Genomic DNA, 18185 nt, shown 5'->3' with positions numbered 1-18185 from the left:
TGCTCTGCCACAGGCGTCTGGAGAAAAGCCTAGTCTGCTGGGGGGGGGGGGGCGTACTAGCTGCGCCCCCCCCCCACCCCAGCAGACCAGGAAGACGCGGGTAGCGGACTGAGACGCACCGCGGTCCCGCCACCTGGGTCCTCCGCGGCTTTGCTCCCCGTCTCCCTGGTCTGCCAGGGAGACGGGGAGCAAAGCCTCTGAGGACGCCAGCAGCGGGACAGCCGCGGGGCATCTGGGCTGCTCCGCTGCCGGCTTCCCCGCGGCTTTGCAAAGCCGCTGCCGGCTTCCCCGAGGCTTTGCAAAGCCCGAGCCCCCCCGCGGCTTTGCTCTGCGTCTTCCTGGTCTGCAGACCAGGGAGACGCGGAGAAAGCCCCGGAGTACACGGGCGGCAGGACCGCGAGGTCCCGCAGTCCGTGTCCTCCGGGGGAGCCCCGTTCGTAACTGCGGATCCGACGTAAGTCGGATCTGCGTAAGTCGGGGACTGCCTGTATATCAAAGGGATACAATCAAAAAAAGTGAACACATATAAAATTGACAAATCAGATTTTAGAATAGAGGGGAGGCGGGGGGATGGCTGCATTTCTATTACTATATAAACTGATAGTTCAGTAACAAAAATGTTAGGCTTTGTCTACACATTTTTGCAGCAGAAAATATGCTGAGAGGCTCATTAGCTTAAGTCGCAACACCATTTGCGTATTTTCTGCCATTTCTTTTTGTACAGGGGGTTTTTGCGCAAAAAGAAGCAGTGCGGATGAGATTTTTTTGTGCAAAAACCCTGCTTTGTGCAAGATCCTTATGCCTCTCCGGAACAGACATAAGGATCTTGTGCAAAAGGGGGGTTTTGTGCACAAAAAACCCCTTGCACAAAAAGAAATGGCAGAAAATATACTAATGGTGTTGTGACTTATGCTAATGAGTCCCTCATTAGCATATTTTCTGCCACAAAAACGTGTCGTGTAGACGTAGCCTTAAAGAATGCTTCTGAAAGTTTTTTAAATAAGTACCTGGATTAATTGTTCACATACTTTTATAAGATTTTGACCACAGATCTCAGTTTAGTTGTAGGAAGGTTACCAATTAAAATGTTGTTTGAAAACTAACATAGACTAAAATGAAAGACATTTCAATGAGATTTCCTTTTAATGTTGTAGCTTTTCAAAGAGCCTCACTTTTTGAAAACATAATCCTTAGGCTCTATTGAACATCAAGAATGAAGACCAGGTAGGAAGATTTTTAAAGGCACACATGGCAGGGACGCACCTAACTAATAGAAAAGTATCAGAAGCAAGGTGCCTCACTGCCATGTGTGCCTTTGAAAAATCTCCTGTCAGATGTTCACTATCTGCCATTGGAGTATATGGGTTTATTTTAAAATGGCAGTACCCAAAAATAGAGGGATGAGCATATGCCTGCTTGTGATTTCTTAAAACTACATATGTTATTTAGCTATTAATGGAATGTCCTTTTTTTTATCCCATGTCACACTAGTACATAGTACATAAAAACCTTGATTATTTATATTTGTATGTGTATGCATATATATTAAATGTAACGTACCTTGCAGGCATTTCAAAATGAAGTATATCTTGGACTAATGAGAGCATGTACTTGTTCATTTCCAATGGCAATTCTCCAATAGAAAGCAAGAGGTTTTTCACTTCCATGTAGGATGGGTTACTGCTGAAAATGATGGCAGCTGCAGTTGTTCTCAGGGTCTTTTCATAAATTTTATGATTCTGGTGATAAATCCTGTTCATTGTTTCCTTCACCTGATCAAAAAACAGAGTATTCACTTCATAAGTCACATATATCCACAGAAAATACACAGATTGGGATCATACTAATTTATAATGTCTGAGATGCAAACACATAGCCTGAGTCCTGCGTAGTCTAGGTCCATAGCTCATATATCATCAATGGTTGGTGCAGGACAGCAGCAGAAGCACAGAATGCAATGCAATGACATCAGGCTTTCACTCTCTGATAATCTTACATTTCTCTGCAGTTCCATTTGCCATAATCTCTCTGTATTTTCTTGACCTAACACTTTGCTGGCTGCTGGGAAGGAAGACAGAGGTACACCTCTCTCTCCTTCGTACCACCCATTTTCCTATGTCAGTGCTGGTTGGGGAGCAAGGAAGGATCCTGTTTATTCTGGTTCACAGGTTCAGCATTCCCTTCAATGTATCTTTGTGTGCCACACAGCAAAGTGAGCATATTTGTGAATGGAGTTCAGATCAGAGCTGGGATCTCCCCATCCTGTACCATAATTGTTGAATATGACTCTAGAGCCAAAGACTAACTCTGACATTCTAGATACAGCACGATGGGAAGAGATGGACTTCAAAACTGCCAGCAACAGTTTCCTATGCACACCCTGAAAGGGTACAAAAGACCATTTATTGAAAGAAAAAATATCTAGTGCAAACTGAAATAGGGTGGGACAAGAAGCATGAACTTCATTGAATTTATATTTCATTTTAAATGTCCTCTCTTGTACCATTTTCTCTTGCAGTAAGACTTCTCACCTCACGAGTGATGAAAGAGATGTCATATCTCTGCAGAGCTGTGGCAGCAATGTTACTGATGGGCCCTTCTCCAGACTCAACATATTTTAGCAGCAGCGGAATTGCTTCAGGCAGAACGGCGTTCTTCACGGCCAGCAGGTACATCTTCATATCATCCTCTTTCATTGCTGTGTCTAATCTTCCAAGGATCAGCTTCTTAGCTCGCACAACAGCCTGAAAAGAAAATTGATGCCACATTTAAGAAGATCCTCTGAGGTGCTAAGTGCTTCCCGCAGGGTGCTAAGCATGCTCAATGGGAGTAGGAGTTGCAGGACTGGGTTTTTAAACCTTGGTTGGTTTAAAACATAATTGGCCACATTTAGCACAGGTATGACTTTTCAACTGCATACTGAAAACTTCCTTAATCCACAGGCATGCACAATCCCTAAATACGCTACTCATTCAGCATGCATGTTTTGGTTCAAGGAAAGTACAGACTCCAGTGCTATGGCCAAGAAACACAATTAAATAATTGTAATGGAAAGCAATGACCCAGGAGATCTTCTTTCAGGCTTATTCATACAGTACTATAGGAATGCATGACACTTACCAGAAAAATAAAAGGTAAATACCTGGATGCTCTGAGACTCTTCAGCAGTGCAAAGGAGTCATACATCCAGCAGATCTGGATAACTGGGGATTCCTTGACCCTCAGGTGGCTATATTATTTGTCATGATCCAGAGACTAGCATAGAATCAGTCCTAGGCACTCCCATCCTGAGCTGCACTGAGCACAAATTAGAGACAGCCCAGCACAAATTAGAGACAGCCCAGCACTTGGACCAATATTCCTGCTCCAGCGAATTTGTAATCTAAGTTCTTTCTATAGCTTAGATAGAGCCAGATTGCATAAAGCCCAGGGGACACCAAAAACTTCTGTAAAATGAGACAAAAATGCCACCTCTAACCGGCAGTCTTGAAACATACAGGCCTTTGGGCTTAGAGACAGGGCTGATATTAAGTTACCCTAGTGTGAATCAGAAATCAGCAGAGATTTATGCATGCACAATGAATGTAGAGAGCACAGAATCAGGCTCCAATGGCACAAAATAAAACCTGTTGTAAAGAAAGTCACTCCACCTCATATTAAAGATAGCTAATTCTGAGGGATGTTTGTGTGAGTCTCAGTACTTTCAGCAGTTGTACCTGTGGATTCAATGGCAGAATTTGACCAGCAGGGAAATAGCAAATACTTACTGGAAGTTTGCAGCCTCCCTTGTCACACAGCTTTTTGATGAGTGCACCAATGATGATGGTAATAGTTTCTCTGATTTCACTATTTCCAATCTGTCCCTGGAGTCTGTTCTGTTATTTAAAGGGAACACTGTTAGCCTGCACGTTTGAATAGAATGGTACAAATCCTGTGATGTACTGTGCACCCTCCACTCCTGTTGACTTCCTTGGGAAATCAGGGTGCTCATCACCTCACAGGGATGCCCTTGTACTCAGCAGAGTACTATTCTGCCATCAGGTGCAATAACCAGATGTGATTTTTTTCCATTTACATTTCATTCAGAATATCTTGGCCCAGCTGTTCCTTATGAAGTGGATGTTTAAAGCCTCATGTCCGAAGATAATAAAATACTTAACTCTTAGATGAGCCTTTTCATCTCTAAATTGCCATATTAACAAGAACAATTTGTAAAATGTTGCTTGATCTGGTGGTCTCTAGGAAAACTGGGGAAGTACCAAGATACGGTTATGTAATAGGTTCTGTATGTTGTAAGCACAGGTGACATTTACAAATTAGATACAGGTTCTGCATCTGATATCCTATGTATAGTGGGTACTGTTTGAGCCAGGTTGTGTAGTAGAACATGTGCACCTCAGTGTTGTGAGTTAGCTGGACAGCACCTCTTCCCTCCTGTCTCAGCAGGCTTAGGCTCTTTAAGCAATAAATGAGTTTGTGTTTTCCCAGCCATTTTGCTTACCATTAAAGATTTCAGTAGCAACTCATTGGGGAGGGAAGAAAATCCACAGGCATACAGGAACCGCTCCTGCAGCACAGAACTGCTTCCATTCTTAAAGTCCAGGAACTCCAGCATGGCCTCCAGTGAGGCTGGGGTCTGAGCAAAGGTCACAGCATCCACCAGCTGAGGACTGTAAAGGGAGAAAGGGAAATTAGCCAGTTGTTGTAGTGTGTTAGGCACAATATTGGAAAGGACACTGCTACTTACAGAAACAAAGAGGTTGGGCTATTGACAAGTCTGATTATGGCAAGAAAATCACAGGTAGAATTTATTACTCTTTTTGGCTACTCCTGCTTTCAGCATTTACATTTTTAGCAAAACAAGTGCTCCTGAAATATTCCAGGGTAAGATAGCTGAAGGACTGCAAGAGGTACTACATGCAGATGATGCTCTGTTTTATGCCAACACAGAGTATGACAAAAGGGTTCTGAGTATTTTAAAGTCCACAGGGCTAAATCTGAAATAAGGAAAAGTGTGTCTCTAGAAAGAAAAAAGATATAGCCGCACATAAAGGGGGTTCCAACAAGCCTGAGTTCCAGTTTTGGCCAGTTTTTTTTTACCAGAGACTATGCTACCTGGGATGCTATACAGTTATCAGAGACATCTAGGGACTGAATAATAGACTGCAAGAGTGTATTATTGCAGAAGCAAACACTATCACAAAAAAATCCCCTTTCCTGTAGATAGTGTTAACTATTACAGATCCATCATATCACCAGTATGTGTATGGATTACTCTCTCCCATGCACCCATCCCACATTTGTGTGTATTGTAAACCCTTTATTACAGCATCAAAAATTGCTCTTGGTGACTTACAGTACCACATTTCTTTCACTTCTAAGAATTTGAAGTATCTCCTCTTTCGTAGCTTTCCTGAGGTTCTGAATAAAGGACAAAAAATGTCTTGTTGCTTCAGCATTGGAAAGGTTTTCGGGTTCCAGTTGTTTCCTGATAGCTTGCCAGTGCTCAGAAATCTGCAAAATAATTAAACAAATTGACGTCAAACCTTATGCACTGGTTTCAATTCTTAGGAATCAATCCCACAATAGATATGCTGAATATAGTTTATAATAGTTAAAATGTCATATATATTTAGAATTCCTTAAATAGATAATTAATATTCCCATGGTACCTCAATCCATGTATTCCTTTAACCTTATAAAGGTCTCAAAAATTGCATATTGAAGTGAAACCAACATTGAGTTTTTCATTAAAGTCTATCACTTGATTACTACACAATATCTGAAATAGGATACATTTTGGTCCAAAACATGTTTGCCCAGTGTCTGGGAGAAGCAGCACAGTTCTTTCAGGTAAATATAGTGTTCCCATAATGTGCCTCCACTATTCTTGAAACTCCATTATTGAAAGAAATGTGAAATGCCATATTACAATTTTTTTTAGAAAATGGCACTTTGTAAGAAGCCTTTACCAATGTGTCCATAAGAGTTTCCCATTTCTGTCTTCTTTAGTTGTGTATGGTGGGGAAGAGTGGTAATTTGCAGCTGCTTTATAAAATAGTGGTTAGCAGAGTATTAGAAACAGGATGCTTTTGCATACCTCCACCTGTTGAATCATTAATAATATTTAACATGTATATAGAATATCACTTCATAGTATCTTAAAAGTGCTCCACCAACTATATAAATATAAAATTGAAATACAGCTTTCTCTGCTGTGGTGAATAGCAATCAAATGGAGCATAGCATTCTGCACAACAGTTGTGAAAGGGAAAGGAGGGTGAAATTTAAGCAATGATAAAGAGTCAGTCACAAGTGATGCACATTCACCAGCATTACAGGAACACGAGAATTGCCATACTAAATCAGACCGATGGTTTGTCTAGATCAGTGTCCTGTGCACAAGAGTAAGAAGTACAAGATACTCGAGAGGGATAGGCAAGAAATCTTGCAGTAGGCAGTTATGGGACATCATGCCCAAAAGGAAAGTGTCTTCCTTCCTTTTCTGGTTAGAGATTAGTTTATGGCCTGAACCATGAGGATTTATGTCCTATCCAGTTGTTGTCATCCCCTCCCTGTCTCTTTCTCAATTCTTACCAGTGTATCTCTGGATGTTTCTGAAACAAAAGACAGAACTATGTAGCACTTTAAAGACTAACAAGATGGTTTATTAGGTGATGAGCTTTTGTGGGCCAGACCCACTTCCTCAGATCAATATGTGGAAGAAAATCAGCACAACCATATATACCAAAGTGATACAATTAAAAAAATGAACGCATGTGAAATTGACAAATCAAATTTTAGAACAGAGTGGGGGTGATGGGGGAAGGTTAGTTTCTGTGAGGTAATGACATTAGGGGTGATAACTGGGGAAGCTATCTTTGTAATGGGTGAGATAATTAGAGTCTTTGTTTAAACCCATACATAAAGTGTCAAATTTAAGCATGAATGACAATGCTGAAGCTTCTCGTTGAAGTCTGGAGTTAAAGTTTCTTTGAAGCAAGTGCTACATAGTTCTGTCTTTTGTTTCAGCTACACCAGACTAACACGGCTGCATCTCTATCACTATTCTGGATGTTTCTGTTAGTGATATAAATGTCCAATTCCATTTTTTCCAATACAGTTAAGCTCTCTGCATCAAAAATAAATTGTATAAATTTTATAAATTTCTAGACTTCCCATTGTAGTATTTTAGAAGCCTATGTTCCATGTTAAGAAATCTGAAGTTTGAGAGAATTACTTTCTTTCAGACACCCTTTGGTACGAAATCTGTATTTTGACCTTTTCTCTATTCTATCGCCTGTCTCCACTTCCGTTATCTAGTACTAGAAGATTTACTCTGTGTTGCTCGGGTCCCTAATTCAAATACGTTTTGTTTTTCTTCATTTAAATCATTGTTCTGGGATGGGGTTGCGTATGAGGGATTCAGTATTCAGGCTGCCCCATGAAGAAAGGACACCCCCAGCCCATAGAAGATTGGGGGCAGGTGAAAAGTGCCTAGCTATGGCGGCTGCAGCTAGGGAAGGGGTGCATGTCCCCAGCTGGGGGACAGAAAGACAGACAAACAGACAATCTAACAGACAAACTCTCTGAAATATATAATAGATTGCTGCCCCTTTCTCCACTCCTGTCCCCTGCTGCCCAATGGGGTTATAGCTGTTCTGGTCCCCATCTCTGGCCCCTTGCTTCTCCCTGTGGTCATTTTGCAGTACAGCTGTCCCTCCTGCCAGACCCTTTCTCTTTTATGAGAAACAATTGAATTCCATGCACATTCCATTATCCTGGCACAACCAAACCCTGACCTTGCTTTAAGATATGACAAGAGGAAGCTGCATTCCAAATTTTGTGGTCCCAGCTCTTAGCATTTAGAAGGGGTTCTTGAACAAATGGACTCATGGACAGGCAGACAGACACATATTTCTAAAATATATAGTAAGATTATCTAGGGCATTCCTTGATGAAAATTCATCCGTTCATTGTAGTAGTGTTTAATGCAGTTCTCTGAAGTGGGAAATCACATCACCACCAGCTCAACCTTTGCTAAAATATTCTACCTTCATAGGACTTGTATTAAGCTCTTGAACCTGTCTGCCAACTGAAATACCATTTCAGTGGTACAGAGTGTAGTTTCCATGAACTGTGACAGTAATTAGGCAACAATGACAGAGACACTGGGTATTTCCTGGGGATTAAAGACCATCTGGGAGAAGTTGATTGCCTGGGGCACAGTTGGGGGCTGTTAATCTCAGCTGGTCACTGATGCCCAGCATCAAGGTCAGTATTGCTATTGGAAGCTGAAAATGAATAAATATACATTGCTGAGAGATGGGTTTTTGTGATAAGTGATGCACTTTAGTTGGTATACTTAGCACTACCCAAGATTACTCAAAATCATCTCTTAACATTCATTCAGCTGTAATGATCCTTAGATGTTTTCTTACAGCTGACCAGTTTGAGGAGGTGAGGCCCCAGGGAGAAGTATGAAGTCTCAAATTCATCAGGTCTTTAATTGCCAGGAAATGCTTCACCTATTGCTGTTAGAAATCATGCGAAACGGATAAATGACAAATTTATAATGTAGTTACTGTTTTTAATTGTTGATGAATTAATAACTGAACTGCATGAGAGGCAGCTTTAAATCTCAATTCAGTCTTTAGCCTGGGAAAAATACCATAAGCCAAAATTTTCAAATGTGCATGACTAAAGAAGCCATCTTAATAAACGGCTAGATTTCCAGAAATATTAGACTATAAGAACAGTGATTGCTCAGCACTTCTGAAAATCAAGTGACTTATGTGATATGCTTAAATAAGAGTTTATATGCTTAACTTTAAGCTTCCAAATTTAAAAATGTTGGCCTACCTTTCTCTGAGTCCAGGTTTCCTACTTTTAAAATGGAGATAATAATGGTTACTTTAATCCTAACCATATCTAAGTGAGCTAAATAATTTTTGTGGAAGCCTTTGAAAATAAAAATGGAGTGTGGCATAATATATATTTGTCACTCTGACACAATATGATATGAAAGTGCTAAATATTATGATGTTGCTGTTTTGGAAACCATATTCTATTTATAGACCTAGTCTATTCATAGCAGTTACAGTACAATACAGTAGGAAAGCAGGATTCCATTGTCAGCATTCCACTAGATTTATAGTTAGAATGCCATACCTCATTCCTCAGCAGGGCTCTATAGGCTATGATTTCTAATGTGACTTGGATATTCTCTCTATAGCCATTGTGACAAATTCAGATCCAGATGATTTGACTTCAGCTCTCACAATAATAATAAGTGAGAAACCGTTCAGTGTAAACTGTCATAAGCACAATCCCACAGTGAAGGACAGCACCTCTTTTTGACAGCTGTTTGCTTCCCATTGATGTATCTCCCCTCCCTTCAGAACTTCTTCATTACTCATACTAAATCCCCTCTGTTTCAGATTTACCCCTTATGTTTTTTGAGTTGTTGGTTGTTTTGTTTTTGTTTTTTTTAAACTTCTGTGCAGCTATACAAACTCAGGAAAAAACACATTACAGAATTATTTTACTGCCAAATAATTTACATAGGTCCCAGGACAGAAAGGTATTTTAAGTGCATGAACAGACCTACTAAAGACATAAAATATCTTGCTGAATTGGAGCCATACATTCTACATCAAAAAGTTATTTAGAATAATACATTCTAATTCTTGAGTATCTTTTCACTGGGAAAAAAGTCAATGGTTGTAATCAGTTAAAAAATTGGACAATATCAATTCACTTTTTTTTAAAGTAGCATTTATCTTAGATTTTGCTAGTGTGTAAGTTTTAAATCTCAAAAATCAAGAATGTTTTGCTAAACGGAGTGGGAAGAAAATTTAGACTTTATATATATGTGGCCATTTTATTTTAAAATGATTATGATTACAATTATATTTATGAATGTATCTGTAAATTTTCAGAAACTTCATTCTCTATTCTTAAAACTATGTGCTGTAAATTTGTCAGGGGATACAAGACATTATTCATAGAAAACAAAAGGGTTTAATTCCTTTGTAAATACAAAATTCAGCTCGGCATTGACTTCTGACTCACTACAGCACCATCATAATGTTCAGAAATTTGGGGGGAATTCCTGTGGAATATATAATAGTACATCGGCAATCTTTCTTTGGCATATTTGTTGGATAGAAATTTCTTTTTCAAACCTGTTCTACTCCCCTTCTTGAATTTAAGTCTGACGATTTGTTTACTTACCGAGGGACAGTTTTTGCATTCAGCCATGACTGGCTCTGCCACTAGTGGAACAGCTACATAATTAGAATCCAAAGTCTTGATCACACTGGCAATCTGCTTCCCAGCAATCACTCTAGGCCCCGCTTCTGTTGACTTTAGTTCCAGTTTCTGCCTGCACATCCACACAATGAAAAATACTAAGTCTGAATGTGTTTTAAATAAATAAATCAATCACACGGAGAAAAAAAATATCCCACTGGTATGAATCATAGAACCAATGAATTTCTCATTTGAGAAGTTATAAGAAAACACTGTTTCCATTTTAAGCTATCAGCAGGATTTAACACAAGCTGAGTTGTTGCTGGAAGGAAACAGAGAAAAACTATCTAATAAATATTGGGCTACCTAGGATCCAGATCAATACCATATGGTAAATATCTTTACTGCCATATTATTTAAAGCTTTGTCTGCAGTTTGAAATGTTTCATGTGCTTCTTTATAAGAAAATTCTGTCTACTGAAATGGCAAATTCCCTGCTTTCTTGGAAAGATGTTATGCTTTTACCACAATGCTCAAGGCTTGTCTGTATGCAGATGTAGTGCACTGCAAGCTGGGCGGTAAATCAATGGCATACTAGCTTGTTGTGCATTAAGTGTCCGGGTAGACTCTGCCATCCAAACAGCAGTATGTCAACACTCTCAGTGAAAAGTGACATACTGCTGCTTGGATGGCAGAGTCCATGTGGTGACTGTATGTGCAGCAGTATAGTAAGCTACACATTTGCACCCTAGTAGTTTGCTGTATACCAACTGTCTCAGTGGACAAACCCTAAGAATGTTCCTGAAACTTTTCCCTGGACATGAATACCTCCAAACTTTGGGGGTTGATAGGTTTGGAATCTAGATTCCAACACAGGTCCAAATGTTGCAGTTGATTACTACCTGCATTAAGAATGTGATAAAAAGTTGGGAGGGGAAAATCAAAAGCCAAAAAATCAGCACTCTGTTTTAAACATTCTTTTCATGGACACTTTGAACTTTTCAAAATAGTCTGACCAGCACCTAATGAATATTATTTCATTATTTATTACTTATGGCAAGGCTACTCAACTTTGGAAGCCCCAGGGGCCACAATGATGCTCACAGCACATGCCTAGGGACGCAACTTAAGTGTGGTTGCATATACAGTAAACTTCCAATAATCCGGCACCTTTAGGACCCAGGGGGTGCCGGATTATCAAATATGCCGGACTATCAGAAGGGGGGGTTATGAGGAATCTGGGGTGCGGTGGGGGGGGATGCCACACCAGACCCCTCATAGCCCCCCCTTCCGATAGTCCAGCTCTGCCCCAGGCGTCCCCGATTCAGCCGCTGCTGGTCAGTTTCAGCAGCGGCTGAATCGGGGAAGCCAGGCGCAGAGCAGCTCCATTTGTCCGGCTGCCCAAGCACTTCCGGGTTCCTGATGGTGCCAGACCATCAGGAGTGCCAGAGCACTGGATGCTGGACTAATGGAGTTTTACTGTACACGCAAATATATATGCAAATAGCTTCTTTCACACAATGTCCCGGCGCTCCTGGCACCTCCTCCCTGAGGGTTAGAAACGCCAACACCCTGCACCCGTCTGTTCCAGCCAGCCCGTCCCCTTCATCTTTCAATGCTCATCGCGCCTGGGCGATGCCTCCCCATTGTGGAACATGTTCCCAATGGAGGCCATGTTCAAATGACCCCACTTGTGGGCCGTATGTTGAGCCCCGCATAAACCCAAACCACCCCCATGGGCCGCCTACAAACAGGCCGCATACAGCCCATGGGCTGCGTGTTGAGTAGCCCTGACTTATGGTATGATTGTACATTTGCACCCCATTCAACTAGGTGTTCAACAAACATATAGGAAGATAGAAATCCTTTCTACAAAGTTTTATGGTCTTAGGCCATGATCGTGCAGACACTTTCCTCACACCAGCAAGTCTCCCTGCAGTCAGTGGCACTGCTTGCATGAATAAAACACACATGGTTAAGTGTTTGCAGATACCAGCCCTAATTTAAGTCAAGACACCACAAGTGTGTATGACAAAGAGTAAGAAATAATGTGGGAGGGAGAATGATGACAGAAGTGACTGCAAAATATAGTTACATAAACTAAATATATACACTACTACTTAATGGTTTTCTATTTTTAATTATAAGGTAAAGTAAACATATAAAAAGCATAGAATTAATTACTCCTACTGGTCATCTACCCAGCCATTATTAGTTGGAAAGTGCTAAATATTATGATGTTGCTGTTTTGGAAACCACTTAAACTTTTTTGAAAAATCAAATTAGTCGCCTTACTTGGAAACTATTTTGGCATTTGTTGTTTGCTGGAAATTCAGAGATAAAACATGATTCTCTTCTGCCCTCACGGATTTAATAAAGTCGTCTTCTAGCACATAAATTGTAGCAGATGTGGCTTTTGTACTGATATCTAAAAGCTGAAAAATAATAACAAACAATAAAATAGGGTCAGTGTCTACAGTCCAAACACAAGGCAAAACTCTTAATGAATCAAGGCCCTATTGAGGAATGTGGGACTGGGCTTATCTCCCAGAGTAGGAAAGGGATCTAAGCCCAGGATTGGGAACCAAGATCTCCAGTGTTCTCATTTCATTTCTGACATGATCTCTCTCTGTGACCTTGTCAGTCACTTTCCCATTATGCATCTCACATTTTTCATTAGCAAATTACAATAATGCTTACCTACCTCACAGCGGGCAGTGGGAGAGAAAAAGGGGGCATTGAATATTGCTAAAAATACATCTAATAAGTCATAGATCAAGGGGTTTTGTTTAAGGCAACTATCAGAAAAGAAGATTCTTGAGAATATCAGTGGGATTACTCCTAGGAGTCAGATTTATTCATGTGAGTACATGTGGCAAGCTCTGGCCCAACACTGTTTGCCTCCCATATCTAGAACATATTGTGGAAAGCAAACTAGCTCTTGGCGTTAGTGACCTGTTAGCTTGAAATATGTCTTATGCTTAGGTCCAGCCAGACTTTCCTTTGTGCAGGATCGAAGACAGAGCAAGGCAAAGAAGATTGTATATCACCTTTGTGCTTTTTGGATCTCTACAGTATCTAGTTGAATATCCTTAGCAACAGCATGGCTCTAATTTGCACTACTTAGAAACAGCCCAAAGGGGGCACTTATGCTACCAGAGATCACTAGAGCATAGCCACTTTGTGGCCACATCCACACGATATCTCCCCTTTGTCATACCAGGGGAATCAGCTCTGCAGTCAGACCAAATTTACTACCCTTCTAGCCCACCAATGTGCCGTATCAGGCATCAGGATCTGGCTCTACAAGAGCAGCAGGTACTAAACTTACACTTACTAAACACTTTCATAACAGCTGGGGAAGGGTTTACAATTATTAGTAGTACTACAAATACACAGAAGCATTACTCACATAGAAAGCAATAATTGATTAAAACAAAAAAGAAAACAGGACAATATCTTGGAAGATGTTGCAAGTATGCTATATACTGGGTCAGATCACCAGCTGATAGAGCAGATCATAATTCCACTGACTTCAGTTAAATTATGCCATTTTACACAGATTGAGGCTCTACCGATGTTTTCATTTGTTGGTAATCCATGTAATATTTTTGGGTGAAGCATATACAGCAAGTGTCCTACATGAAACATGCAGCTATAAGCATGCATTCTACCATACAAGAAAGGAAATAATGAGAGCAAGTAAAGAGGGTATTTTAAAGTAAAGCAAATAATGTACATTAAAATGACTTCCATTGGCTGCATATATATCACTACATCTGAGCAAACATCAAATGAACATGACTGAAAACTGGCTGTTTTAATTATCTGATTTTTTTTGTATTTATTTCTTTCAAATATAAACAATATTATACCTCATTATAGCTGGTAAAACCCGTCTTTTCAATTTCACAGGTGCCCAGGGCTTTAATTTTAGTCACTTGATTTTCTCGAGCATGGTAAGTAATATTGCATTTACCAGAGACATCCACCTTGAAAAGGAAAAAGTATTTTCAGAGTTACCCATTTCTCATTTGTTGTACTGTTGTTGTTTGTCTTTTCCCCCCTCATACATATACACCATCTTTGCTCAATGGCCAGCTTGGAATATTTGAAACTGAACCCACATCTTCACTTGCTGTTTGAGGTTGATTTTCAATTGGGGTTTGTTACTTTTTAATGGGGGGGAGAAGTAAAAGTAGGGATTTAAGTGACTAAGCAAACTACTCGACTATGGAATAGTCGAGTAGGAACTTGATTAGCGCTTTACCCTCCCTCCCTTGTTGCCTCTATCAGAGAGAGGCAGCAACGGGGGGGAGCACAAGCCAGTGTTAGGGGAAGCCGGTTTGAAAGGTTTGAAAGCTGGTTCCCCCAAGCACTGTATCCACAGGGGGCAGCAGAGAAATGGTGCAAGTGGGGATTGAAACAATCTCACTCACACTGGTCCCACTGCTGCATCTCTCCCTTTGGAATATACAAGAGCCATGGGCAGCTCTTGTACATTTCAAAGAAAGAGGTACAGTGGGATAGCAAGCACCCCCCCCTTATCAACTAATTTGAGTTAGTCGATGGAAATGCCATCAACTACTTGATTAGCTGATTAATTGAAATTTAATATCCCTAGATTAAAAGTCTGCTGGATTTATTTTTGTTCACATTATTATGTTTTTACTTATGCAAAAAGTACTTTCTCTTGGATGAGCAGAGATTATTTTTATTAGCTGCATGGGGAAACATTAATTAAACAAATAGGAATTTATAAACAATTGAGTATGATTGCACTGAATTTGCTTCTGCTGGAGTGAATTTTGGCATGGCTCCGGCCTTGTTTGTATTAAAAGTTTCATGAGCTTAGTTCAAAGTACTATATTAAACCAATGTACTTAAACCATTGCTAAGCCTTCATGGACACTTTATTCTATTTAAACCTCACTTTACATTGATTTTTTACAGAATTAAACTAAATTGAAACTGTTGCATAAAGGTGGTCTCCAGTGAGAATATTTTGGGGTAACAAAAACAAGAGGCTTTTAAATCAAACTGGGTATGTCTACACTACAGCGCTAATTCGAACTAACTTAGTTCGAATTAGTTAATTCGAACTAAGCTAATTCGAACTAACGCATCTAGAACTAAAAACTAGTTTGAATTAGCGTTTTGCTAATTCGAACTAGCGCGTCCACATTAAGTGGACCCTGAAGCGGGGTTAAGGATGGCCGGAAGCAGTGCCGGCAGGGCATCAGAGGAGGACTTAGAGCGTGGAGATGCTGCCTCAGGCTAGCCGAGGGCTGTGTTTAAAGGGTCCCGAACCCCACCCCGGACAGACAGTTCTCAGGGATGCCCCGCTTGCAAAGCAGTCCTGACTTGAAGTGCCCTGAGTGCCCACACTGGGCACATCACAGCACTCGGCCATCAGACCGGCTGCACTTGCCGCAGGCTGCCATCTGGGGAGAGGGGGCAATTGGGGGGCTGCAGGAGAGCTTCCACCCCCAGAAGCCCGCAGAGCCAGCCCAGTCCTCCCCATCGGGGGCTCGTGCCCCATTCCTCCCTCACTTCCTTCCACTTACCCTTCCCTAGCCCCTCTTCTTGATGTACAAAATAAAGATAACGTGTCTTACAAAATGGAATCTGTCTTTATTGAACAAAACTGGGGGAGACTGGGAAAAGGAGGTGGGAGAGGGGAAGAGAGAGGCTGGGAGAGGGGAGGGCAACTAAAATGATCAGGTGTTGGGAACAGGTCCCAGATGAAGAGAGGCTAAAGAGACTGGGACTTTTCAGCTTAGAAAAGAGGAGACGGAGGGGGGACAGGATAGAGGTCTCTAAAAGCAGGAGTTGGGTGGAGAGGGTGCATACAGAAAAGTTCTTCATTAGTTCCCATAAAGAAGGACTAGAGGACACCAAAGGAAAGGAATGGTTAGCAGGCTTCAAACTAGTAACAGTAAGTTCTTCTTCACAAAGCAAAGAGTCAACCTGTGGAACTCCTTGCTGCAGGAGGCTGTGAAGGCTACAACTAGAACAGAGTTTAAAGGGAAGTGAGATCAAGTCATGGAGGTTGGGTCCATGGAGTGGTATTAGTCAGGGGGTAGGAGTGGTGTCCCTGCCCAAGGTTTGTGGAAGGCTGGAGAGGGATGGCACGAGACAAATGGCTTGGTCACTGTCTTCGGTCCATCCCCTCCAGGGTCCCTAGGGTGGGCCGCTGTCGGCAGACAGGCTACTGGGCTAGATGGACCTTTGGTCTGACCCAGGACGGCCATTGTAAGCTCAGGGCTCAGGGTCGGGGGTCTCAGTGGACCCCCTTGATTCTCTTACACACCTGCTCCTGGGTGGCCAGGCTGGCAGCTCTCCTGCCCAAGCCGGCCACTTTCCTGTGCCTAGTGTGGAGATCGTGGACAAGGTCCACGATGTCCGCACTAGCCCAGGCGGGTGCCCGCCTCTTGCGGTCCCGGGCAAGCTCCCGGGAGCCGCCAGCCTGGTCCCGGGAAGAGGGGGAGGGCTGGGGGGCATCGGGTGGGTGACTCGATCCGTGCCAGGTGCAGGGTCTGCTGGCTTGGTGCTGGCAGGCTTGCACCTGGCACGGGCACCGTAGCCAGCCCGTGCCCCTTTAAGGGGTCCGGGGCCGGGAGGGGGGCAGTAGAGTTTCCCTGGTGTTGGCCAGAGTGGCCACCAGGGAAACCTGGGGAGGGCTAGCCTCCCACTAGTTCGAATTAAGGGGCTACACACCCCTTAATTCGAACTAGCTAGTTTGAACTAGGCTTAATCCTCGTGGAATGAGGATTACCTAGTTCGAACTAAGCGCTCCGTTAGTTCTAAATAAACTCGAACTAACGGAGCGCTAGTGTAGTGTCTTTGAAAGTTAGTTCGAACTAACGTCCGTTAGTTCGAACTAACTTTGTAGTCTAGACATACCCACTGAGAGTCCACAGTGTGGTAGCTCTGCTTTCACTACATTAGTTTTTAAACCATATAAAGTTAAACATTTGCAATTTGAATGTAGCCAATCAGTATTACCAAAGTCTTTCCTGATGAACTTTTCAATCACAAGTTCAAGTTTAAACAAAACACCAAATTCTGTCATGGCCTTTAAATTCTTCTGAGGTCAGTGGCAGCCACACACATACATTCTAGGACTGAACTGGACTCTCAATCTGATTATTTCTTTATTGCTGATGTAAAACAGTACCTCCCTGGCAGCACCAGAGTGCAGCTGTATCTGAAATAGGCTAGCCAGGCCTCTCTTGAGATTCTGAATAACTGCAGGTTCATTTTTATAGGAGTAGAAGTTTTTAACCTGTGAAAACAAAAACAAACAGTAACTGAATACATCTGATTAAATCAGAGAACTATCGCATGACCTCCTGCAAACTTCTTTCTAGTTTCCAGTGTCCTGCTCAGGAAACTGAGCTTTATTCACCTTATTGGACCTCATCCTATAGTTCTTTCTTATGCAAAACCCCAGTGACTGCAGGATCCAACTTATAACTGAATAGGGCTATGATATTTCAAGCCTCTAACAATAACTAAATAAGGTTTCACTTCAGATGACTGACTTCCTGTGTGCTATTAAGAGAGACTTTACCAAGGAAATGGAAGACTAAATATAAGAGCACAAGTAGTTCACTTAAATGTAGATTACTATGGGTCCCTTAGAGCATTATTCTCTGTAAAGATGTAGACAAAACCTTCACATCCCACACTAATCCCACCTTTCACACTCTGTTCCCTCCCCACATACATCTAGTACCCATTGCACTTTAACCACGTTACAATAAATCAGAATGAATCATACGTAAATCAGAGTTGAAGGGACTTAAATGACGTGTCAAGCACACGCCAACCTTTGAACCACAAATGACAACTGTCATGTATCAACTCTTTCTCTAGTAACAAAAGACTTTGCACCTTCACTCTGCATTTAAGGAGCTTTTATACTG

At 41.6% G+C, this 18185-nt stretch overlaps 2 protein-coding genes across 4 annotated transcripts in view; one reads left to right on the top strand and one right to left on the bottom strand.

The window, feature by feature from the left end:
- C5H4orf54 (chromosome 5 C4orf54 homolog) overlaps nt 1-2653 on the top strand; it is a 57537-nt gene extending 54884 nt beyond the window's left edge. Inside the window, exon 3 of the transcript XR_012904043.1 lies at nt 2519-2653. The gene's annotated coding sequence lies outside the window, so the exon portion shown is untranslated. The remainder of the gene's footprint in view (nt 1-2518) is intronic.
- Nucleotides 1-18185, bottom strand: part of MTTP (microsomal triglyceride transfer protein) — a 58755-nt gene that overhangs the window by 28644 nt on the left and 11926 nt on the right. For all 3 annotated transcript variants that reach the window (XR_012904044.1, XM_075929652.1, XM_006133780.4), the window contains exons 4-12: nt 17435-17542; nt 14130-14246; nt 12550-12689; nt 10237-10387; nt 5357-5514; nt 4502-4670; nt 3768-3875; nt 2532-2744; nt 1561-1772 (exon numbers count right to left, since the gene is read on the bottom strand). Coding sequence is in view for 2 of the 3 variants with exons in the window: in XM_075929652.1 (XP_075785767.1) it covers nt 1561-1772; nt 2532-2744; nt 3768-3875; nt 4502-4670; nt 5357-5514; nt 10237-10387; nt 12550-12689; nt 14130-14246; nt 17435-17542 (1376 nt within the window). In the remaining variant the exon portion in view is untranslated. The remainder of the gene's footprint in view (nt 1-1560; nt 1773-2531; nt 2745-3767; nt 3876-4501; nt 4671-5356; nt 5515-10236; nt 10388-12549; nt 12690-14129; nt 14247-17434; nt 17543-18185) is intronic.

This window comes from Pelodiscus sinensis, chromosome 5 (assembly GCF_049634645.1).
Source record: "Pelodiscus sinensis isolate JC-2024 chromosome 5, ASM4963464v1, whole genome shotgun sequence".
Lineage (NCBI taxonomy): Eukaryota > Metazoa > Chordata > Testudines > Trionychidae > Pelodiscus > Pelodiscus sinensis.
This window is presented reverse-complemented; position numbering and strand designations above follow the sequence as displayed.